At 51.7% G+C, this 24,987-nt stretch overlaps 1 protein-coding gene and 1 long non-coding RNA gene across 4 annotated transcripts in view; one reads left to right on the forward strand and one right to left on the reverse strand.

Moving 5' to 3' along the window:
- Positions 1-2,076: 2,076 nt before the first annotated feature.
- Positions 2,077-7,494, reverse strand: LOC119241136 (uncharacterized). The gene is made up of 3 exons (XR_005124249.2): positions 7,236-7,494; positions 6,640-6,841; positions 2,077-2,253 (listed from the first exon to the last, which is right to left on the reverse strand). It is a non-coding gene; the product is annotated as an uncharacterized LOC119241136 (long non-coding RNA).
- Positions 7,495-7,736: 242 nt separating this feature from the next.
- Positions 7,737-24,987, forward strand: part of CRTC1 (CREB regulated transcription coactivator 1) — a 60,698-nt gene continuing 43,447 nt past the window's right edge. For all 3 annotated transcript variants that reach the window (XM_054693388.1, XM_037506204.2, XM_054693387.1), the window contains exon 1: positions 7,737-7,866. In XM_054693388.1, coding sequence (XP_054549363.1) covers positions 7,741-7,866 — 126 coding nt within the window. In that variant the 5' untranslated portion in view covers positions 7,737-7,740. The remainder of the gene's footprint in view (positions 7,867-24,987) is intronic.

The following is a 24,987-nucleotide window of genomic DNA, read 5'->3' on the forward strand; positions in this document are numbered from 1 at the left end:
CCCCTCGCCTGTAGCCTCAGTGGCCGTCCCCAGCGTGGGCCTGAGCATGAGGAAAGCCCTCCTGCTTCCAGATGTCCCGGCAGGAGCCTCCCTCTGCACCTGGGCTTGGGCTGTGGGAAAACTCTTTCTCCAGGGATGGTGGGATACAGGCCTGTGAGAAGGAGGCCAAGTGTGACTTCTGGGGCTTCCCAATGAGCCAAAGGGGCCTCTAGGGAGCCATGTGTGGTGGGAATCTGCCCCAGACCTGGCCAGCTTGGACACCCGCCCCTGGCTGAGCCTTGAGAACTTGGCTCTGTTCTCATAAGCCCTGAGATTCTCTTTTCATGGTGTGGTTTTATTAGGGGCACCTGGCCATGTGTCTCAGAGGTGCAATTCAAATGTTTGTTGCACAAGTGAGGGGCTCTGAGGTAGCAAGGTGGGAGCAGAGCCTTGTCCAACCCAGCGTCCCTAGGTACCATCTGCACCCAGGGCAGGAGGGCCATGAAGCTGTGTTCCCACTCATGACAAGATCCCAGACTAGTTCTGTGGGTGATGGTGCCAGTTGCCACCCGGTGGCCATCTCTCCCTCCTTACCCACAGAACCCTGATTTGGTGCCAGCAGCAATGTGCCTGGCCTTGGGGGTTAATTTAGGATTTGGCCGAACCTTTCTTGGCAATGCCTTTTCTGGGGCTGTTTGTGATCTGGGCACCAAAGCTTTTCCAAGCTTTTCCAAGCTTTGGTCAGCAAGCTAAGTCTGGGGTGGGGGTTTCTGGACAAGGAAGAGAACTTTTTGCCCTCTCCCCTCTCTTTCCCTCTCCTCCCCTTAATGCTTCCTATATGGACACAATACCAGGAGCAGCTGCAGCCATCTTGTGGCCATGAGGAGCAAGTTAAGAGAGGTGCAAAGATGCCACTTCCCAGAGCCTCAAAGTCAGGGGCTCCCAGTCCTATAATGGAAATTCTGACATCCCAGACCCCTTTTTATGAGAAATCACAATGTCTATGCTGCTTAAGATATCAGTGGGGGGCCTCCCTGGTGGCGCAGCGTAGCGCTGTGAAGCTGTCTGCAGCCTCTGCAGCGCGGGTTCAATTCCCGGCTGGCCAGGGAGATTTCCACATAGCACAGCAGACCTCTCCTGTTGTGCCCACTGCTCCCCTCAGCAGTGCTTTTGGTCTGTCCGCCTGTTCTGCTCCCCACTCTGTCTCTGGTGAATCCTCTCACCCTCCCACGCCTCTGGCCTGTACCCCAGCTATTGTATAAAAAATAAACCTTTAAAAAAAAAAAAGAGGGGCCTCCCTGGTGGTGCAAGGGGTTAAGACGCAACCTAGGAAGCTATCAGCAACTTCTGCTGCACGAGTTCGATCCCTAGCCGGCCAGGGAGTAACCCACATGGCGCAGCAGACCTCTCCTGACTCGCCTGCTGCTCCCCTCAGCAGTGTACTATGGTCAATCTGCCTGTTCTGTTCCTCACTCTGTCTCTGGTGAATCCTCTCACCCCCCACAGCTCTGGCCTGTACCCCAGCTCTTATATGCATAAATAAATAAATCTTTAAAGAAAAAAGATATCAGTGGGCAGATGTTCGGATACTGTAACCCAAACAGTTCCAAAATTATAAATGTAATAGATGCTGGGACTTCCCCATGTGATGTAAGTCAGGGTTTTTATTTGCAAGCAACAGAAACTGACTGGCCACTTTAAATAGCCAAATTGTACAGGGGGAAGGCTTTTTGGTTGGTTGGTTGCAGAAGTGGCAGGAAAGCTGGAGAAACAGGATGCAAAAACAGGAGTCAAGGGGGCGAGACAGCTAGAGACCCTCAACTGAAATCTCACCAGGGAACTGGCAGTGGGGTCGCTTCTACCGCCACCTGAATCCGGATACCTCCCACCTCAGTTAGCACCAAAATCTGCCCTTGGCATTCAACCCTGGCTGCCCCTGTAGACCAGACACTCCTGCCCTGATACCCTTTCTCTTCACACCACTTGTCGCTGGGTGGAAACACTTTGTTGGCCCAATCTGTGTCTTGTGTCAGAGCCCTCTGCCTGGGATGTAGAAGTGAGCATGTGAGTGTGTTCATCAACAGCTACTGCTTCTGTGTCACAGACAACCCTATAGCCTCTATGGCACTCAACAAATGTTTATTTTTCCCATGTCTGTGACTCAGCTGGGAAGTGCCCTCAGCTGGTCAGCTCTGCTCCTGGGTGCCAGGCTGTGGAGTGGCCCAGCATCTCTGCTTCAACCATCTACAGCACCCCTCAGATCAGCAGCATTCTCTACAAGAGTGCAGGGGACACATGGAGTCACCAAGGCCTCCCAAGGTCCAGATTTGTAACTCATACACTGTCACTTCTGCCCATATGCTCTTGGCCAAAGGAAATCACCAAACCTCAGGGCTGGGGACATAACCTCTACCTTAGGAAAGAAGAGCTGTAGAACAGTGTGGGGGAGGGTTTGGACATGGGCATAAAAGGGAGACCAAGGCCTGTAATTTGATCCAGTACACTGTTGACTTTGGGGCCTCTGTTGTCAGTGACTTTCCATGGAGGAACTTTCTACACTTGGATGGGCACCTGGATGCTGGATCACCAAAGGAAAATGCCCGCTTGACTTCTCCTGCAGCCACTGCCCCCTGGAGGTCAGCAATCTTCCTCTTATTTTTGTCGCAAAAATTGGGCTGTATATATCCTGGGCTTTTGGACAGTGGAGAGGGGGTCTGCATGTGGAAGGTCAGCTGGAGCACAGCAGAGTGGTAAGGCCCTGTGGTGTCCTCAGGAGTCCTGCGCCAGGTGTCCCCTCAGCACAATGCTTGGAGGGAGGAATAAGCTCTGCCCCTACACTGCCATCCTCCCCCGGCACACCTCTACCCCAGGGCCCTCCACTCTCTGTTCCAACCTCTTGCTCTTGCAGCCTACCCTTCATGGTAGGTCAGCCCTCCACCCCACACTCAGCCCAGGGTAGGGGAGGCACAGCCTGGGTCCCTGTCTAACATCTTCCAGTTCAATCAGAAGGAGTGAGCACATCTGAGGCTTCGGACTGCGGCAGGCGCTCCTCTTTCACGGCATAATCAAAACTGGCTCTGGCTCTCCTTTGAAGATGGTCTCATGAGGGGCCGGTGTGGAATTCAAGAACTGACCATGAATAGTTTTTCCTTTTCTCCCCATTCTGATGGCCCCAATTCACCTCCATGTGATACCCCTGATGGGTTAGAATGCCATATAAGGTGGTACAGAAAAGCAGGCATAAAAATGAGTATCTCAACTTAGGATTGTTTCCCTGACAGCTATTGAGTGCTTGGGAGGAAGCAGGTGCTGAGCTAAGTGCTTCACATGCAGTCTATTTAATCTTCCCAAGAGCTTGTTATGAGGAGCACCACCATTCACATTTAACATAGGCAGACAGCAAGGCTCAGAGACATAAAGTCACTTTTTTTGCCACACAGCTGGAGAATCAGCAAGGGCTGGGCCATGCAGAAACTCTCAGAGCTTAGGTTTTTTTAATTTATTTAAAAATTTATTTTATTTATTTATGCATACAAGAACTGGGGTGTAGACCAGAGGTGCGGGGGTGAGAGGATTCACCAGGGACAGAGGGGGGAGCAGAACAGGTGAATCTACTGAAATACACTGCTGAGGGGAGCAGCAGGTATTGACAGGAAGAGGTTGGCTGCATCATGTGGGTCAGCTCCCTGGCCGGGGATAGCTTGGTAGCGCTGAGATTTTAACCCTTGTGCCACCAGGGAGCTCCCAGAGTTTAGGTTTTTAGCTTATATTTAGCTTTACATTGGAGTGCTGTTACCTGGATGCAGGGGAGAACAGTCTTGTGCTAAGGACCTGGTATAGGTGCAGCAAGACTGGAGAATATGAGAAAGGGAGGAAGGGTAGGGGTAGAAGATGGTGTTGGGCAGCCACCAGGGAACACTGGGAGGCAGGCAGAGCTATGAGCAGAGGAGATAAAACTGTATCTGGAGGCAGCAGAATGTGGCTTATAAGAACTCACCTCTTAGCTCATACTTGGATTCGCTGTGTTACTAAAGTGAAGGTATTCATCAAGTAGATACTCCCAGCCCTTTCAGGTCAGGGCTAGCTGCAGAAGGACCTAGTACTGAGTGAGTCCAGAGTGCGGAACAGCTCTCCATCAGGGGCAGGAGGGACTCTGGATGAGGGGACATTTGTGGTAGGGTTTTTAAAATATTTATTTATTTATGCATATAAGAACTGGGGTACAGGCCAGAGGTGTGTGTGTGGGGGGGGGGCGGGTGAGAGGATTCACCAGAGACAGAGTGGGAAACAGACCAGGCAGATTCACTGAAATACACTGCTGAGGGGAGCAACGGGCGAGTCAGGAGCAGTCTGCTGCACCATGTGGGTAGCTCCCTGGCCGGGGATTGAACTCGTGCTGCAGTGGCTGCAGATAGCTTCATAGGTTGCATCTTAACCCCTTGTGCCACCAGGGAGGCCTCTATGTCTGTCTTTCCTGTGTCAGACAGGGAACTCAGCCCCTAGTGTTTGAGAAGTGTAAACATACTCAACTCAGTCTATAGGGGAGCAGACTGGTCCCTGGTAACAACTGCCTTCAGAGAGCAGGATGTTTCCACATTGAAGGACACACAGTGCACTTTATATAGGGTCCTCAGTGAGGGTCTCAGAGGAGAGACCTGACAGATGAGTCTAGGCGGAGGCAGTGGCACATACAAAGATCCATAGGTATATCAGTAAGAAGGCCAGAGTGTCTGGCAAGGGACAGGTTAAGGATGGTGGGGGCCACAAGGGAAAGGGGGAGTTCATTCCTAAATGAATGGTCCACTCTCGTTTACAAAGACCATGGCTACTCAGAGAAGCCCTGTCTCGGCCACACTGGGTGGCAGCAGCGTCCTTTGATGAAGAAGGAAAATGTAAACATCAGGGCTGGGTTCTGACCGGGTAGCCAGATGCTTTGGCCTCGGTCTCCTTGGAACTGGGGGGTCAGTGGAGTGGGAGGAGGGCTTGGGTCACCATCCGGCCATTGCACAATAAGCAGGCTGGCAGCTTCCTCTGACTCATCACCAGGGTTTAGGACAGATTGAGTTACAGCAGGGTGGGGGTGAATGGGGTGAGTAGGGCAGGTCACTTCTCTCTGTCCTGTGCACATGGCCTGTTCTGTGACCTCAGAATTCCTGCTACCCTGAAAATCTGCCTCTTCCATCTTTCTGTGCCCAGAAAGCTGCTTAGTGCAGGCAATGGAAGTGAACAGTGTATCCGGAATTTTTTGAGCACTATGAGCCAGGCACTTGACATATTAATCTCATTTAAACCTTACAAAATCCAGTACAGAGAAGGAAGCCAAACTCCGCTGTTGGGGCTGAGTTCTAGTCCTACTTTCAGCACTTCACTTGCTATAGGCAGCTGCCATCCCTGCTCTGTCTCTGCTTCCTCTGTGAAGTCCCAAGACAGTGGTGGGGTCTGGAAGCCACCTATGTAGAACACTTAGTCCCACACTTGACTCCTAGAAGCTGCAGTGTCAGTGATAGGGAAAGAATATTTACTTCAAATCGACTTCAGCAAGAAAGAAAGTAAGTTACTTGCTCATATAACTGAAAAGGCAGGGTTCTGACTTTACACATGGTTGGATCCAGAAGCTGATACAACAAATCTCTGCTTTTAGGGAGAGGGAGTGGTGAAGTCAGTCCTACATACAAGTCACTGAAGTCAGAAATAGTCTTCCCTGAAGGGCAGTGATCGTTGACATCAAAAAGGAAGAAAATATCCTTGTTAGGCAAAAAGGTTAGAAGTTCATGGAAGTGCTGATAACCGTCTGAACAGGAAGGGACAGTACCTTGAACACTCCAATTTAAAATCTATGAATATGGGCCTCCCCCGTGGCGCAGCGGTTGAGCGCTGGGTTGCAAAGCTGCCTGCAGCCTCTGCAGCTCCGGTTCGATCCCCAGCTGCTCCCCGGCCACCGGAGGAGGGTCCCACATGGCGTGCAGACCTCTCCTGCCGCCCGCTGCTCCCCTCAGTAGTGTACTTTGGTCTTTCTGCCTGCTCTGCTCCCCGCTCTGGCTCTGGTGAATTCTCTCACCCTCCCGCGCTTCTGACTGTACCCAGTGCATGTATAAATAAATAAATAAATCTTAAAAAAAAGTAAAAAAATAAAATAAATAAAATCTATGAATATATAGGGCCGCCCTGGTGGTGCAAGGGATTAACTCTCAGCACTATGAAACTATCGGCAGCCACTGCAGCACGAGTTTGATCCCCAGTCAGGGAGATATACACATGGCACAGCAGACCTCTCCTGTCTCACCCATTGCTCTCCTCAGCAGTGTATTTCAGTAGATCTGCCTGTTCTGTTCCCCACTCTGTCTCTGGTGAATCCTCGCACCTCTGGTCTATACCCCAGTTCTTCTATGCATAAATAAATCTTCAAAAAATCTATATATTATATGTATACCCACATATAAATAAATAATATGGATATTTCATTGAACTGTTTGTAAAGTGTGAATAAAAGCATGCTTAGAAAATGGGTGTCACCCTGTGATCTCCACCAGGGTCCCCTCAAGTCACTCCTCATCCTAGGAAGAAGTGTGTGCGTGCAGTTATAAATGCCTCACATTCCCTAGGCTGCCTCTCCACTCCCCAACCATGACTTCAAATTACAGGGGTGTCCCAAATACAAACCTTTATATTGATGTTGGGAGTCCTTCTGCTTGTGGAAGGACAGCTAGTTGTCCGAACCCCTCTTGCTTCCCTGGATCAGCTTCCACCACTGGAGAGAATATGCAGGTCAGGCTGGGATTTCTGGACCTTTTTTTTAACGCCATGGCAAAGCCAAATTGTTGGCAAAGAGGAGGATGAAATGCTGTATTCCTGGTTCTTTTGACTGAAGGATCCAGAAATAGAAAGTGGTCAAATGTGCGAAGACAAGGAAAGAGGTGTTAAAGATCATGCCCTCAAATTACATAGGTTGGGGGCTACTTAACAAGGTTCAGGTCTCAGCTCAAATGTTTCCCCCTTCCCTAGCCATGGTTGTTGCAGGAGACTCCCTCCCTTCTTCTAGCCTATCTCTAGTTTTATTTTATAAATCACTTTAATCTCCATCTGAAACGTTCTTGGTTATTTGCTATGTCCTCTCCGACTGCACCCCACGAGTACAGGGTCCACTTCTGCTTGCTCATACCGAATACTAGTTGAATAAATGAATGCAGGAATGAGCAACACTCTGAATTGGTCTTGGAACTCTTGGTCTGAGCCCAAGCTCAGCCTCCGGTCGCTACCTGTTCTTGGGAGAGGGTGCTGGCCCCATGTTTGTGAAATGGGAGAGTTTGGATCCAGTTGTTTCCAGCTGTCCGGTGTCCCCACACCATCGTTACTTGGAGAGGGGGAGAGGTGCCACCACATCACTGCTAGTTGGAGGTAACATATCATAGGTTCCTGGAGCTCCACGACCCCAGTCTGTTCACGGACCTTGCCGGTCAGCTTGGCGGCTGCTGTCCAACGCACCAGGAGACAGCTCACTGCGCCTGCGTCGGAGTACTCGCCACACCTCAGCGGGCTACGGGCGCCACCCGGGCGCGCGCGTGCGCTGTCGCCCCCGCGCGGAGCGCTACTTCTGTGCGCCTGCGCCACGCTCACGCTTGCCGTGGCGCCTGCGCCCTAGCCTCCGCCCGCGGGCCCGGCTGGCGCCTGCGCGGTGGTATCGCAGTGGAGGGGGCGAGGAGTGGAGGAGGAGGAGGCGGCGGCGGCGGCGGCGGCGGCGGCGGCGGCGGCGGCGGCGAGAAGATGGCGACTTCGAACAATCCGCGGAAATTCAGCGAGAAGATCGCGCTGCACAACCAAAAGCAGGCGGAGGAGACGGCGGCCTTCGAGGAGGTCATGAAGGACTTAAGCCTGACGCGGGCCGCGCGGGTAAGGGGCTGCGCGGCGACCCCGCGCGGGAGCAGGGGCGGGGAGGGGGCGCGCGGCGGGGGCGGGGCGGGGCGGGGCGGGGCGGGGCGGGGCGCGGCCGGGCAGGTGTGCGCGGCCCCGGCTCGTGGGCGGGACAGTCCCCGCGGCGGCCGCTCCCTGGAGGGGGACAGGTGCCCGCATCATCCTACTTGGAGGGGACAGGTGGCCTATGTCATCCCTACCTGTCGGGGACAGGTGCCCGCGCAGCATCCCTACCTGGAGCGGACAGGTGCCCCACGTCATCCTACCTGAAGGGGACGGGTGTCCCCATCACCCGTGTGGAGGGGACAGGTGCCTCCATCAGCCATACCTGGAGGGGACACGACATGCCCCACTCCATCACGGAGACCTGCAGGGGACGCCACCCCGTAGCATTCATCTGCAGGGCATAAAGGTGCCCACATCATCCATACCTGGAGGGGACAGCTGCCACCCCAACATCCCTATCTGGAGAGAACAGGTGCCTTGCCACAACACATTATCCTTACCTGGAGGGGACAGGTATCACTGTATCATACCTATCTGGAGTGGAGAGGTGTTCTTACAATACTAGAGGGGACAGGTACTACCACATCATTTATATCTGGAGGAGACAAGTGTTCCCACATCATCCTACCTGGAGGGAACAGGTGGTACTACATCATTACTACCTGTAGGGGACAGGTGCCATTACATCACAGTTACCTGATGAAGGACAGGTGTTTCCACACATATCTGGAGGGAACAGGTGCCCCCACATCATCACTACTGGGAGGGGGTAGGTGCTATTACATCATTATTACCTGGAGGGGACAATGCCCCCACTTCACTTTATTTAGGAGACAGTGTGACACTGAAGTGTATGAACTGGGCACTGCTTGTAAGCATCACTGTTACCTGGGAAGAGGGGATAGGTGCCCCCCCACACCCTTGCTACCCGAGGAGGACAGGTGACTGCACATCACTGCTGCCTGACAGGACAGGGACTCATCACTTTCACCTGTGCCCTTACTCCTTGGATGGTGGGGGATGGACAGGTGTCCCTACTTGCGGACCTGAAGTGGTACAGCTATCTCCTTTTTGGACTTCTGAGGGGAAGGTAACCTGTGGACACTAGCCTGTGGGAACCTGCTGGGTCAGAAAGGCAGGTTATACACAACTCGGGGCTTGGAGTGAACACCGCTGCCCCTTTCCTAGGCGGCCCATATGGTTCCACCCACCAGGACAGGGACAGCTGGCTACACATGGGACCCTGGCCCTTTTGGGCAAAGGTGGATGACCTGTCCTTCCTCAGGGGGCTGGTGCATTTGCCATGCAGGGGCAAGCTGGGTCACCTGCTCACTTCACCTGGGGAGCTGCTGTGGTGTGGGACTGGCTCTGGACCAGGGTCGAAAGCCTAATTCTTCTACCTGCCCTAGTCCTCTGGCTACCGTACTGTGGTGGGTACCAAGCTTCTGGGGCCTGAGTATCCTCAGGCCCTCATGTCTACCATGTCCGCCACGCCCTTCCAGTGGTCAGGGAGGTCATGATTTGCACAGGTATTTAAACCACTGTGGCATTCCTGCCACTGAGGGGACCCTTACCCTGTACCCTGATGCCACTGGATTGGATTGTTACTGGAGGATTGGATAGGGGCTGCAGACCCCACACCACTGGTTTCTGAATGTGGCCTCTCATCTGACCATTCCAGGCTGACCACATCAGACTCTGATGCCATAGGTGGAATTTTTGAGTGATATTATTTCTAATCAGTTGCTTGTTTGTTGCAAAATTGTGACCTTAGGAACTAAAGTGTATCTTCATTTTCAGTGTATTTATTCAGCACATATCAGTCAGATGCTCACTGTTGACCAGGTGCTGTCCATCCCTGCTCAAGAAATAGTGGAAGAGATGGTTGGTGAATGAATGTGGAAATAAATGAATGAAACCATGCAACTTGAGTGTCCCTCATAAATTAGGGCTTCTGAAGGCAGGGGTGTTGCTTCCTCTTGCCTCTGGCATGTAGTGTGTGCTAGCGTAGAGTAGGCGTTAACTGTATGTGACCTGATGAAAGATAGGGGTCACAGGAGGTTCATGACTGTCTTCATGATTGGAGGTCTGGTTTCTATGTTGGGGTTGGAAATAGATATTGTTAAAAAGATTTCTTTGAAATAATAGATTTATTGAGATATAGTTCACATACCATATAATTCTCTTGTTTAAAGTGTACAATCCAGTGGTTTTTAGTATATTTATGGAGTTGTGCACCACCACCACTGTCTAGTTCCAGAACATTCCATCACCCCAAGAGAAACTCTGTTACCATGAGCAGTCACTGCTGTCTTCCTCCCCTACCTCTGACAATCAATAATTTGTTTTCTGTCAATGGATTTATCTATTCTGGACATTTTGTGTAAGTGGATCATACACTATATGGTCTTTTGTGTCTTGCTTCTCTCATTCAGCATCATGTTTTATCCACATTGCGTGTGTCAGGACTTCATCTTTTTTATGGCCAAGTAATATTCCACCATGTGAATGCATCATGTTTGTTCATCCATCCATTCTTTGATGAATTTAGAAAAGATTTTTAAGAATTGCCAGGTAGCAATTCTGAAAGCATTGGTTACCATTGCCCATTCTTCTACTGCTGTTTTCTTTACATGGGGGAGGTGGATAGGGGTGGGAACTGGGTAACAATGAACTTATGCTGGATTTGAGAGACAAAACAGTGTTCTCACCTGGGGTGATTCTGCTGCCTTCTCAGGACATCTAGCATTGACTGGAGATTTTTGGTTGTTTCAACTCAGAGAAGGTACTACTGGCATAAAATGGGTAGAGACTGGGGCACTACTGAGTACCAAGTGAGTGCTTGGACAAACCCACTCCAGAGATGATCCAGTTCTGGATGTAGGCAGTGTTGAAGCTGAGAAGCCTTCAGTTTGGAGGAAACATTTAGTGGGTAGGGTGTAAGCTTTGCACCTGGGCAGATGGAGGTCACAACTTTCCACCCACTTGTGTGGCCATGCCACCTTGGGCAAGTGAATGGCTTTCTAGCACCTGAAACCAGGTGAGGGCTAGCTTGTTCAGTCATTATAGGTGGTGAGTGGCACCCTGCAGTGCCTGAGTGAGGAGGGAGCCTACCTAAAGAACCCTCCCCTGGGCCTCCTGGGTGGTGTAGGGGTTGAGCCTCAGCGCTCTCACCACCATGGCCTGAGTTCGATCCCCGGCCAGGGAGCTAACTCACATATGGTGCAGCAGATCTCTCCTGTCTCGCCTGCTGCTCTCCTTATTACTGAATTTCAGTAGTCCTGCCTGCTCTGCTCCCCACTCTGTCTCTGGTGAATCCCCTTACCCCCTGCACCTCTGGCCTATGCCCCAGTTCTTCTACAAATAAATAAGTAAATCTTAAAAAAAAAGAACCCCTCTCCCTTCCCTCTGTGGCTACAGCTTTCCTAAGTGCCTTTCCCATGGTGGATACCAGGGTTTCACCTCCACCTTTGAGCAGGTGGAATTGTGGTACTGTGTGTACCTGTCCCTCTTTGGTGAGTTCTGTAGGACCTTATGACCACCCTTGTTCATTGGTGGTTATGGACACAGCGTGGTACTCCATCAACAAGCCCAATGAGGACATCCATGCCATCATCTCCTCTTGAGGGAAGCACCAAAGGGCTAGGTCAGTTAGGTGGTGGACTGTGACTTCAGGGAGATGATTTTCAAGTCACCAGACAAAGAGGGTGGCTGCAAATGAGTGAGACAGATGCTCTCAGAACAAGCAGAGTGATATGTTAGGACTGCCTGGGTTGTGGAACTGACACCTGGATGGTGTGCTGCATCCATCATCTCCTGAAATCCAACAGAGAGTTCAGGTGAGGACTGGACAGGTGCAGTGCCAAGGTGAAAAGGGATCGATGAGGTTGAGGACAGGTTGGGGACATGTTTAAAGGTTGGCATGTTGAGAGACTGAGACGAGAGGCTTGGCAGGCCTGGATTTCACCTGTTTTTTGTGGGGTTGTCTAGGACAGGGGTTGCTGGCCAGGTTTGCTGTGGCAGGCAAGTGGCATCATGAGTTTATGTAACAGCTTTTTTGAGCTAGAATTCCCAATACATTCATTCCACCCATTTTTTTCCCCCCAAGAACTGAGGTGTAGGCCAGAGGTGTGGGGGGTGAGAGGATTCACCAGAGACAGAGTGGGAAGCAGAACAGGTGGATTTACTGAAATACACTGCTGAGGGGAAACAGTGGACAAGACAGGAGAGGTCTGCTGTGCCGTATATGGGTCAGCTTCCTGGCTGGGGATCAAACTCAGGCCGTAGTGGTCATAGCGCCGAGAATTAACCCCCTAGGCCTCAAGGGAAGCCCTCATTCTGCCCATTATTGGGACCAATTCAGTGGCATTACATGTTCACAGTGTTGTACAATTACCACTTCTGTCTAGTTCCAGAATGGTCCTTCACCCCATCCCCATGTGTAGTCACTTCTTCTCCACCAGCCCCCAGCTGCCATTAATCTGCTTTCTGGATTTGCCTGTTCTGGACATTTCATATAAGCGGGTCACATACAATGTGGCCTTTTGTATCTGACTTCTTCTATTCAGCATCATGTTTTTGAGGTTCATCCATGTTGTAACATAAATCAGTGCTTCATCCCTCTTATTTAACTTGTAAAATATATATATATATATATATATAAAAAACACATAGAATTTATCATCTTAACCATTTTTAAATGTGTAGTTCAGTGATATTAAATATATTTCCATTGTTATGTGTCATCTCCACCCATGCTTCCTTCCTTTTTAAGGGTGAATAATATTCTGCTGTGTCCATTCCATGGACACTTGGGTGGTTTCTACCTTTTGGCTGTTGTGAATTGTGCTGCTGTGGATGTGCCCGTTCCCTGCATGTGTGGGTGAGCGCGTCCTTCCCTTTGGTGCAAACTAAGGAAGCAGTCAGGGCTAACTCTTCATTTACCATCTGAGGACACTTCACATCCCACAAAGGTGGCTATGAGTTGAATGGCGTGGAGGTGAGAGGGAAGTAGAGGAAAGGTGAGAGCCTGCTTCTGCTGTGTCCAGGTTGGAGAGTGGGGCGTGCCTTTGGGGGTGTCTGAGGATTTTGTTGAGGTTTCTGCAGCAGAGCTTCCAAGATGGGGAGTGGATCTCATGTTGGGGGTGGCGAGGTGGAGGGAGAGGCCATGTTCCTCACTTATTAGGAGCTTAAGATAGGAGGCTGTGTATGACCAAGCATCTGGGGAGCAGCACCTGGCCAGGAAAAGCTGCACACAAAGTGATCCACAGCAACTGGTCCTGATTGAAGGAGGGTTCTTCTGGCCCTGCCATCCTAGGGTGTCTCCAGGGTGGCTCTGTACATGCTGGAGGGAAGTGGGCTTGGGAGGTAGGCTCATTGTACAGTGGCTTCAGTTAGCTGAGTGTAGAGGCCGCCCCCAGTCCTGGCCTCAAGCCTGGCTTTGGCACCGCCTGCCTCTCTGCCGTCTGCTTCAAGTGTCTTGTGCCATCTGCAACCGCGGCATGCTCGAGTGCATGCAGGGTGCCCTGAGTTGCTCTGGTGAGAGGCTAGGGTGAACATCTTCTTGATGCCCCAGCGGTCACAGTGCTCGTCAGGCTATGTGTCACACATGTCCTGGCAGGTTGCAGGAGGGCCCCTACAATGAGTTAGTCCCATTATGACCTCTAGAATCTGTAACCATGCCATTATTTGGAAAAGAGGTCTGTAGATGTAATTAGGGTCAGGATCTTGAAATGGGAGGACGATCCTAAATCTAATGGTTGGTATCCTTCTAAAGAAAGGAGAGGACACACACACAGGGAGAACGTGAAGTGACACAGAGGTAGAAATTGGTGTGATGTGGCCACAAGCCAAGGATGCCTGGAGATCCCAGGAGCTGGAAGATCCAAGAACCCTTCATTGGAGCCTCTGGAAGGACTGTGGCCCTGTCACACACACTGATGTCAAACTTCTGATTCCAGAACCCTGAGAGGATAAAATGTTGTTTAAGCCCCTGGTTGTGGTCATTTGTGGCATCCCCCAGATCCCCTCTTTCTGGACTGAGACAGAGCTTTGGCATGGTGGTCCTGGGGATGACCAGATCTGTCATTGGATGCCTCACCTGGGGGCCCAAGGTGAGGATTGGTGTGGCCTTTCCGCCGTCATTTTCTGCTTCTGCCCTGCCACCTGTGTCCCTTACTCAACGCTCAGTCTTGTTGCTTGCAGTCTTATTGCTCATCCTTCTCAGAAGGGGGTGGGGGGTTGTTGTCTCCATAGTGCAGGTGGGGAAACTGAGGCACAGAATAGCATCCCTGTTGGGAAGAGGCATTTAGCCCCAGGTGAGCACTTGTGATATGTCCAAAACAATTTCAAACAGAAGCACCAACCTTCTGTTGCTCTCAGGAACCCTCTAGGCTTTGGTTTCTCTATGATGAGACTGAGTTTCTCCAGCCACACCCACATTTCTCAGACAGAGAACCCACCTTTCCTGCTTTGAACTGGTGTCATCTTGAAGGCTATAGTTGTGGGCACCATCCTGTGGGTTTTCTACCAGCAAAATTATTGTTCTTGACCTTGCTGGTATCCAGGAAAGCTTCCTGGGTGTGCAGCAAATGTGGAACTTGGGGTGGGGAGGGCACATCCCTATGCATGCACACCCTGCCTGTCTGTCCCTATACCCTGCGTAGAGAGACCAACTGGAGCGTGGAGGGGTTGTAACAACAGGATTTGTTGGGAGACATGAGGCAGGCCGGCGAGTGGGTTGCTCTCCAGCTGTAATGGGAGTTGAGAGACAGTGTAGGGTGGGAGAGCCCTGATCCACTTGTAGGTATGGACTGGAATGGCCAGTTTCTGGCAGGGTAGTGACCCTCCCCTCCTTCCTGCACCTCATCCAGGCAATCCCATGGTAGAGATGGGTGCCCTGCCTTGGCCATATGGGGGTCCAGGTGCACAAACAAGGAAGTACTGCGTGCCTTTTGGGCAAAGGACGCACAGAGAATCAATATTTATTATTTGCCAAATGGAGACCAAGTGCAGCAGGGCCTCCTTGGTCCTCTTAAATGCATTTGGAGGGAAAGGGCAGGATAGGGGGTGATTCAGTGCTGCTGGGCTCATCCTTCTTCTTCCTGGGGGGTGAGACCTGGGGTGTCCCTGTGGCCTGTACATACATTCCCACTAAGTTCCACTGGCATGTGACATGGTGCTTAGTGGGCTGGGGTCCATGGATGGCAGGCAGGCAACAGACACTCAGCAGAGCTGTAATGTGACCTCTCCGAAGGTAGACTAGTCATTCTGAAATCTTCTAGATGCAGGTGCTTCCAGGAGAAGCCACTTTCCACCACATAGTCAGGATCCCCATTTACTGGTCTGAGAGTGGCCCCGTTCTCATTCAGGGACATAGGCCAGGCACCTGTCACTGTCTGATGGCACCTGGAAGATCTTCCTGGGGCTCCAATTTTGCTGAACAACTTCAGGGAGAGACTTGCAGTCTTTATTGACTATGCACAGTTGTGTTAAAGGAGGGACTGTACATCCCTGTGGGCCTGCGTGGCTTGTGCCCTGGGAGAGGGTATGAGAAACACTGGCGTGGCCCAGGGCTATCCATTGCAGGGACTGACCCTTCAGTCTGTGTTTGCTGTGTATCAATTTAGTGCCAGCCCTGCGGTGCTGTGCAGAATGAGTCACATGTAGTCCTGCCCTGAGGGGAAAATCCAGGAGGTCCCAGCTATGAGAGTGAAACAGGTTGGGAGGTGACATTTGGACTGAGCCATGGGGATGGGAAGCTGAAACCTGTCAACAGGGAGAGCCTGGCCTGGCCCAGCTTGAGGATGGGGAGAAGGATCAGGTGTGGTTCTGGGGTGGTGATACTCCAGGACGGCTATGAGTAGGGCAACTATGTGAGATGTAGGTTTAGCACAGACCCCTTTAGATACCACATGGGAACAGGTTGGGAGTGTGGCGGGCAGAACTATAGGGATCTGGTGCGATTGAAGCAAACATCCTTGGAGAGAAAGAGGGTATGAGCTTGGGAAAGGCTGGTGGGGGTGAGCCCCATTCAGTACAGATGGGATTTACTGATGTAGCAGTTTTTTCACCTGAGAATTGGGAATTGGTTCTCTGGCGTGAGGGGTTTTATTTTAAGACTTCCTCTTGGTGCCTTGGTGGCCCTGTACTAAAAGAAGGCACTTCTTTGATAGAAGCAAGATCTTGGGGAGCCCCCTGTTTTGTGGCTCCATCCTGATACCCCTCTGGTCAGGGGGTTTTCACGCCATAGCAGGGGTGGGTTGGTGTTGCGCTCAGTCCAGAGGGTGTGTCTTGCAGCAGAGGACAGACCTTCTCCCTTGTTACTCAAGTGTATGGACAGCTGTTCTGACTGCAGTCTTGCAGTTGGGTGTTTCTCCTCATGTCCAGTGTCTCGGGCTCCCATTAGGGGCTTGTATCCCCTGAGAGCTTTTGCTCACTGCTCTTCTGACCCACTGGGGTTGTAGGGATTCTCTTAAGTGGGAAAAGAAATCATTTGTTGTTCTTTCTCCCCGAGCATCTGAGCCAGCTTCCCTGGTGTGGAGGGCAGGCGGGAGGCAATTGGTCCTTGGCCTGGAACACTAAGAGGAAGTGTCAGCCCAGGAAGGTAGGGTGTCTGGCTGATTCTAAGGCGGGCGCCAGAGGAGACCTGTCCTCCCTGCCAGTACCTTGGGAAGATGGCAGCTTTCTGCACTGCCAACCAAAGCCTCTCGCATCAGGATGGTTTCTGAGTGCTCAGGTGGCTGAAGGGCAGAATCTATGATGCTCTTGTGCCTGGAACATCAAGGCTGCTCCCTTTTTCCTCCTGGGCTGGTGGCATTGGATGCATGTAATTAGGATGGGAGTGGCTCACTAAATCACCAGAGTCAGCCCTGTGAGTGATTTTTGGGCCTATAGCCTTCTCTCTGCCTGAAGTGGACAAGGTGATGCTAATTTCTGCCCCACTGGCTCAGCAGATTCGGGAGGGAGGCAGTTGAGGGTCTGTTGCAGAGGGCTTCTGGGGGCTACTTGTACCCAAGAGCCACCTGACCACTGGGCTCCTCCCTGCTGACTTCCCCAAATAGGCCTCTCCCCTCCGCCTCAGTTTCCCTCACAGACTAAATGGTGTGCCCCACCAAACCAAGTAGCTCTGCCAGGCAGCCTCGAAGGCGGGTTTCCCATGCACTCTCCTGCTACTGCTCTGGGCATGAAGGATCCTACTACGTGGCTCAGCAGTCCTCTGTTCAGTTTCATTTGGGGGCTATTCATTCCTTTTAACTTTTTCTTTTGAGATAGTTCTAGATTGAGGGAAATGTTACAGACAGCACAGAGTCCCATGCCTCTCACAGGGATCATCTCATCGGACCAAGGGGAAGGTCTAACCACCATGGGGTGTTCGCAGTTCTGCCTGCCTTTGGGCTTCCCCTCTTAGCTCCCCACCTGCACCCGGGGTCTGCCTGGGCCCCACACTGGATCTGGACCCTGGTCTGCTTCAGTCGGGGACTGGGGCTTGGTTTCCTTGTTGTCCATGACCTTTCTCCCGAGAACTCTGTAGCGAGCCCCTCCATGTGGATTGCCTGACATTTCCTTGCTGTTGGGCTGAGGTGGTGTATTTTCGGTAGGGGTCCCACAGAAGTGAAGTGCTAATTTTATTTTATATTTAACTTTTTAAATTATGTGTATTGTACACATAGCAAAATTTTCTATCCTAACCGTTTTTAAGTGTACAGTTCAGTGGCATTAAGCACATTCTCGTTGTTGTATAACCATCCTCATCTTCCACCTCCAAAACTTTCTTATTTTCCCAAACTGAAACCCTGTCCCCATTAAACTCACTTCCCTCCCCTCTCTAGCCTCTGGCCCCCCCATCCTGCTTTCAGTCTCTGTGGATTTCACTCCTCTAGAGACCTCATGTGAGTGGGAGCACACAGTACTTGGCCATTTGTAATGCCTTATGTCATCGAGCATAATGTCCTCCAAGTTCATCCATGCTGTAGCCTATGTTAGGATTTCATTTTTAAGGGTGACTAACACTCTGTTGTAGGGACAGACCACTTGGGGATTATTCATTCATCCATTCGTGGACACTTGGGTTGTTTCTATCTTTTGGCTATTTTCACTGCTGCTCTGCACATGGGGGTGCAAATGTCTGTTCAGATCCCTGCTTTCATTTTTTGGGTATGTGCTTCAAAGTGGAATAACTGGCTTATATGGCCATTCTATGTTTTATGTCTTGAAGTGACCCCTTTTCCTGTTCTCACCAGCAGTGCACAAGGGCTCCAGTTTTCTCTGTGCTCACCAACACTCATTAATGGGCGTGATAGTATCTCATTGTGGTTTTGTGTGTGTGTGTGGGGGGGGGACCCTCGCCGGCGGCCGGGGAACGAACTGGCGCTGCAGAGGCTACGGGCAGCCTTGCAGCCCAGCTCTCAACCGCTGCGCCACCAGGGGAGGCCCATCATTGTGGTTTTGATTTGCATTTCTGCGATGATTAGTGCTGTTGAACATCTTTTCAGGTGCCTGTTAGAGAAACGTCTGTTTAGGCCCTTTGGTCTTTTTTTGAATCAGGTGGGTTTTTTTGGTCGTTGAGTTTAGGAGTTCCATATATGTCAATTTTTTTTTTAAGATTTATTTTTTATTTATACAATAGCTGGGGTACAGAGGTATGGGAGGGTGAGAGGACTCATCAGAGACAGAGTGGGGAGCAGAACAGGCAGAAGGACCGAAATACACTGCTGAGGGGAGCAGCGGGCAAGACAGGAGAGGTCTGCCACGCCATGTGGGTTTCTCCCTGGCCAGTGGGGAATCGAACCCGTGTTGCAGAGGCTGCAGACAGCTTCACAGTGCTGTGCTTAACCCGCTGCGCCACTGGGGAGGTCCCATATATGTCAATATTAATCGCAAATATGTTCTCATATCCATGGGAACGGGGCCTTTTCACTTGGCTGAGTGTGTCCTTTGGTTCACAAACGTTTTTAATTTTGACCAAGTCCAGTTTATATATTTCTTGTTGCCTGTGCTTTTGGTGTTATAGCCAAGAAGTCATTGCCAAATCCAAGTTATGAAACCTTTCTTCTGTTTTCTTGTGAGTTTTATAGTTTTGGCTTTTTCAGTTACAGTTTTATAGTTTTAGCTTTAGTTCCTTATGTTAATTTTTGTGCATGGCGCTAAGTAAGGATCCAGCTTCATCCCTTTGCATGTGGAAATCCAGTTTTTTCCCAGCACTTTTTATAAGAGGAATTGAAATGGAGCAAACCAGGAGATGGGGGTGATCCTTTGATGGGTCCTTAGCTCTTTGCTAATGGTTGCAGGACATAACCCAAAAGCAGATACACAGGGAAAAACAAAAGGGTTTATTCACACAAGGAGTGAGGAGAAGGGACAACGGAGAGAGGGGGTAAAAAAGGAAAAGAAAAATGATTGGGCCACATGTGGCCAGATGCCGTCTGTCCTACTCCAGATAATGTCCGTTGTGCAGAGACTGGAGTCCAGGCGGAAGCTGCATGTGGAAGATGGCAGCTGTCCACTGAGCAGAGGCCTGGAGGGCAAGCGGGACCTGAGCCATGTGTGGAAGATGGCGGCCCGCCTCCCCAGCAGAGGCCGAGGCTGGTGGGAGCCAAGCTGCATGTAGAAGAGGGCTGCTGGCCTGCCGAGGAGAGACTGGAACCAGTCACACATGTGGAGGAAGAGGCTAGCCAAGTGCGGACAGGGCCAACTTGAAGAGGCCAGAGTGCAGGGGCTGGAGCTGCAGGCACCAGAGGCACACATGTGGAAGAAGAGCCCAAGACCAGGCACCGAACCCATAGGGATGGGGGCTGCGGGACCAGAGAGATGCACACTTGGAGGACCAAGGGAGGAAGATCAGATGAAAATCCAGGGGTGGGAGGGAAAGCCATACCATCCACCGGGAAGAGAGAGAGCGCAAGTCTATCTTTGGCTTTTTTTTTTTTTTTAAATTAATTAATTTAGTTATACAAGCACTGGGTACAGTCAGAAGCGCAGGAGGGTGAGAGAATTCACCAGAGCCAGAGGGAAGAGCAGAACAGGCAGACTGACGAAGTACACTGCTGAGGGGAGCAGCGGGCGGCAGGAGAGGTCTGCACGCCATGTGGGACCCTCGCCTGGCGGCCGGGGATCGAACTGGTGCTGCAGAGGCTGCGGGCAGCTTCGTAACCCAGCGCTCAACCGCTGCGCCACCAGGGAGGTCCCTGTGCTTTGGCTTTTTGAAGTCTTCGTGGCTGCTCCGTTCTGTTCTTAGCTGCCCTAGTTCAGGAAGTCAGGAGGTGGGGCAGGAAACTCCACCCTCTACTTGCTGGTGCCCACTGTGCTGCTTGGCTTGAGGGAGTAAGAAGGCTCTGGATCAACAGCAATGCCTCTGTGACCCATCTGGACAGAGGCAGGCAGTGGTACCTTGGTCCCGAGAGCTCAGAGCATGGCCATGGCAGCTTTATCAAAATTCATTTAACCATATCTGGGAGAGTTTATTCTGGGCTCTGTATTCCATTCATCTATAGGTTTGTCTTTATATGACACTTGTTTTAATACCACACTATTTTGGTTATTGTAGCTTTGTGCTAAGTTTTTTTTTTTTTTTAAGATTTATTTATTTATACAAGAACTGGGGTACAGGCCAGATGTGCGGGAGGGTGAGAGGATTCACCAGAGACAGAGTGGGGAGCGGAACAGGCAGACTGACGAAATACACTGCGGAGGGGAGCAGCAGGCGAGACCGGAGAGGTCTGCTGCGCCATGTGGGTTGCTCCGCGGCTGGCAGGGGTCAAACTGGCACTGCAGAGGCTGCGGACAGCTTCACAGTGCTGCGCTCAACCGCCTGTGCCACCAGGGAGGCCCTGTGCTAAGTTTTTAAATCAGGAAGTGTGAGTCTTCAGTTTTGTTCTTCAAGATTGTCTTGGTTTAAGATTCCTTATGAGTTTTCCGGTGGATTTTTCTATTTCTGCCAAAAAAAAAAAAAAAATTGTTGAGCTTTCGATAGGGACTGCATTACTCTGTATTGCATTTAGTGTTGACATCTTAACATGAAGTCCTCTCTTCCTGTCAGTTGTGTGACCTTGGCAAGTGTGTTAATTGGCATCTGCTCATCTTCTCATCTCTCAGAAGCTCTTTGGAGGAGGTTAGCAGTGTACCCACACACAGCTGGTGGCCTGTGGGAGGGGGTTGTGTCTACTGATTGCCCTGAGGAACTACTGACTTAGGGAGAGGAGCGACTGCAGGAGGGCCAGGTCAATTCTGGAGGGCTGCCTGAAAGATGAAAGCTCTGCCCAGGACAAGGGGAGGTGAGCAGAGGAGGAACAGCATGAATGAGGGTCAGGTCTGGGGCATGACTGTGGCTCCAGGGGAGTTTGGGTGGAGAGAGAGGGAAGGGCTTGAGAGCCAGATAGAGGCTCCCTCAGAGCCATGCTTTGGGAGCATGGATACTGTCCTGATGCTGGTCTCAAGGATAGGACAGGGGAGACCCAGGATCAGCTTTGAGTTTTAGGAGGAGCTGGAGAAAAGATCAGTGGGGCACTGGGGAGACCAGGTGTTCAGATCTGGGCCTGAGCTGGGAGGCGTGGGGGCTGTGTAGGGGAGGTGGCTTTCTGGAGGCCTGGGAGGAAGAGTGGGGCCAGCTCAGGAAAATCACAAGGAGCTGGAGGAACTGGTGTGTGTAGTGGAGGGTGGTGGCAGGGGTCTCCTCAGAGGAACTGGACTGGAAGTAGTTCCTGGGAGCATCACAGAGCTTTTCTGAGAGAGGGCCCAGTGGCACTTGTGAGTCCTGGCTGGCTGGCATTTAGGGCCTCCCCAGAAGTGGTGACAGAATAAGCACTGAGTCTTGTGTCCTTGGAGGGCAATTTATGAAGGAGTTGGGAAGAGACTAGGGCAAGGCTGGGGGAGGAAGGGGTACCTGAGCCAGGACAGCCATGGGTGCCAGGCTGCAGGGACACTGAGTGGAGAGCAGGTATCCTTGGCATTCCTGGAGGATGTGGGATAGAGGTCAGGGCCCCTGTGGCAGCCAGCCCTTCCTCTTCTTGCTCTCATCTGTGTCCCTGCAGTAATGTTTGTGGACATGTACTGGGTCCTCAATGCAGTGACACTCAGATGCGAGCCCGACCTCACTTCCCTCCCCTTGTTCCACCCTGAGCCTCTGCTTGACCACCATCAGCATCTCCATGATGGGAAATGGGCAGCCTGTGGCAACCCAATGCTTTTCCCCCCTGCTCCGTATTGGCCTGCCTGCACAGGCCTCCGCTCTACTCCTTGGAGTTACCACCTCCTCACGGACTGGGGAGGAGGACCCCGGATGACCTCATACCTCTGATCTGCAATGGTCTGACCAGCCCCTGTTCTTGAGCCTGCAGGTGTCAGAAGTATGGGGGCTGCAGCTGTTCTAGGTGCCAGGTCTGAGGGAGCCACACTAGGCCTGGTGTGGGAGAGTTGCAGCAGAGAGGGGTCCACAAGACAGATTCTTGGAAGTGCTTCTCTTGGCCTGACCATCCTACATGCCTGTGGACTTCATCCCAAGGATGGGTCACAGCTATTGGTGGGGGGATGGGAGCTAGGAGCAGCTGTGGCACCTTTCACATTGACTAGGGTGAGCTGAGGTCTGGATGGAAAGGAGGGAGGCTTTGGGAGGAAGGACTGCCAGTGCTTGCGTGGGAGCAAGAGAGAGGAACAGAGAGTCTGGAGTGGTCAAGGCTGCATCACAGGAGACTGTGGACAGGAGTTGGGCTATTGACACCTCTCCTGGGCCCCACTGAGAAGTTAGATGTGCTCTCTGGGTTCAGCCTGGGAGTGCCCCGCCACTGGAAAGGTGTGTGTGCAGGTCCTATCTGCCCTGAGCCATCTTCCTTGCACCTGGATGGCTACTCATCTGTCCAGATGTCCCCGTCCTGGGGGATGCTGGGCTCAGGATACCTCCCCATCTATCCTGTGCCCCTGCCACAGATGGACCGTCTACTCCCACATCTCCTGCCCCATGCTACCCCTCAGGCCAGCTCCTCCCAGCATGAGGACTGGAAGGGAAGGTGGCTCAGTCACTTGCCTGAAATCTCCCCCTTGGCTTCTAGTTATACCTCGTCCCGTGAGACCCTGAGCCCACCGCCCTCACCACCTGCTCACTCCTTGCTCTCTCATGGGCAGCCTCGCCACTGCCTTGCCCTATCCAGACTTCCTCCTCGTAACTCACCTGGATCCCAGGACCTTTGCCCTCACTGACTTCATGCCTGCTCAATGCTCTTTCTGGCTCCAGGGTAATCTCCTTGGCCGCCCTCCTGCTCCTCACTCATGTTTGGTTTCTGCATAGCTCTCTCTTGTCTGCTTATAGGTGGAACTGGCAGGGCTTGTCCACCCAGCATGAGCCTGTAGCTTCCCGGCCAGCTTCCTTCCCAGCACCCCAGGCAATGGGCTCCCTGTATCTACAGCCCCTCACCCAGACCTCCCATCCTGCTGCTTGGGGTGATGCCCTGTCTGCTCATGCACACAGCTAGAGTGTGAGGACAAGAGTTGCGTGAACCTTGAGCTATTCCTTCACATGGGGTCCCCCCCGGTATGGGTCCTCCAGGAAACCTTAGCTCTCGAGTAAGTATGTGCCTGACCCTTGCTGCTGGCGCCTCTCCTTTTGTACTGTCCTCTCCGTAGGGCTTTGCAGCCTGCTTGGCATTTGGCATCTACTCTGGCTGGGCCTGATAATGGTTAGACACTTGGTCGGCAGCAGGGGGTTCCCTGGGATTTGACATGAGGTGAGACCTGCTGGCTTGGCCTGCATGCAACATCCTGACTCTGCATTTTATATTCCCCTTGGCTTGCCTCTGGGGTCGTGGGGGCTCTCTCCCCCTGGCTCAGGTAGGGCTGTGCAGCTGCTGAGCTGTAACGAAGAACAGTGGCATGAGCCAGCCTGGGTGGCCTGGGGTCTCCAGTCATTCAGGAACCTCAGGCTGCGTGTGTGCCCCTCTCAGAGCCTGGCTTAGCTTGGAGTGTGAGGGTCTTACACATCCGTGACTGGGCAGGAAGCCATGGTCGTGTGCTGACTGATAAAATCACCAGCCAGGAATCCAGGCCCCGAGTTGTTGGCACTTGCAGTGGCTTTGGGAAAAGCCAGCATTTCTGACATTGAAGTTCATTTAAAAAAATTTAGAAGTTGGCCACTGGTTTGCATTTTTTGAAATGCTTCTTTGGATCAGGAAGGTTGCAGCTGCGGCTTCATGCTCCTGCCTGCCTGCCTGCCTGCCTGCCTGGTGGGTTCTGAGGCTGTGGGCTGCAGGGGCAGTGGCCTCGCCACTCCCAGGACTCTTGCTAGGTAGGCCCACTCGTTCCCAGACTGCCTTGAGAGAGGACTTGAGTGGTCGACAAGCCACCTGGGCAAGGATTTCCACTTCCTGTTCCCCCTGCATATGCCTCAGTTCTGCAGTCAGATTCAAGGATTTGTTTTGGTTTGGTTTTGTCTGTTGTCTGTTTCTTTGCTTTGTTTCTTTTTTTTTTTTTTTTAATTAAAGAGGCATGTATTTTTATTTATTTGTTTGTTTATTTTGTTTGTTTGTTTATACATGCACTGGGTACAGTCAGAAGCACAGGAGGGTGAGAGAATTCACCAGAGCCAGAGCGGGGAGCAGAGCAGGCACAAGGACCGAAGTACACTGCTGAGGGGAGCAGCGGGTGGCAGGAGAGGTCTGCGCACCATGTGGGACTCTCCTCCGGTGGCCGGGGAGCAGCTGGGGATCGAACCGGCGCCGCAGAGGCCATGGGCAGCTTCGCAACCCAGTGCTCAACCGCTGCGCCACGGGGAGGCCCTGCTTTGTTTCTTTATACTTCACATATGAGTGAAATCTAGTGTAAGTCCTTCTGATTCATTTTGCTTCGCACAATCCCCTCCAGTTCCATCCATGTTATCACAATGTTAAGATTTCATCTTTTTTTAAAAAAATATATTGCTGAGTGGTGCTTCATTCTATACATATATCACAACTTCTTAATCCATTCATATGTCATTGGGCACTTAGGTTGTTTCCATAACTCAGTTTTTTTTTTTTTTAAAGATTTATTTATTTATGCATACAATAGCTGGGGTAGAGGCCAGAGATGTGGGGGATGTGTGTGTGAGAGGATTCACCAGAGGCAGAGTAG

This window comes from Talpa occidentalis, unplaced genomic scaffold, assembly GCF_014898055.3.
Source record: "Talpa occidentalis isolate TD23 unplaced genomic scaffold, MPIMG_talOcc4v2.1 talOcc4.12, whole genome shotgun sequence".
NCBI classification, from domain to species: Eukaryota; Metazoa; Chordata; class Mammalia; order Eulipotyphla; family Talpidae; genus Talpa; species Talpa occidentalis.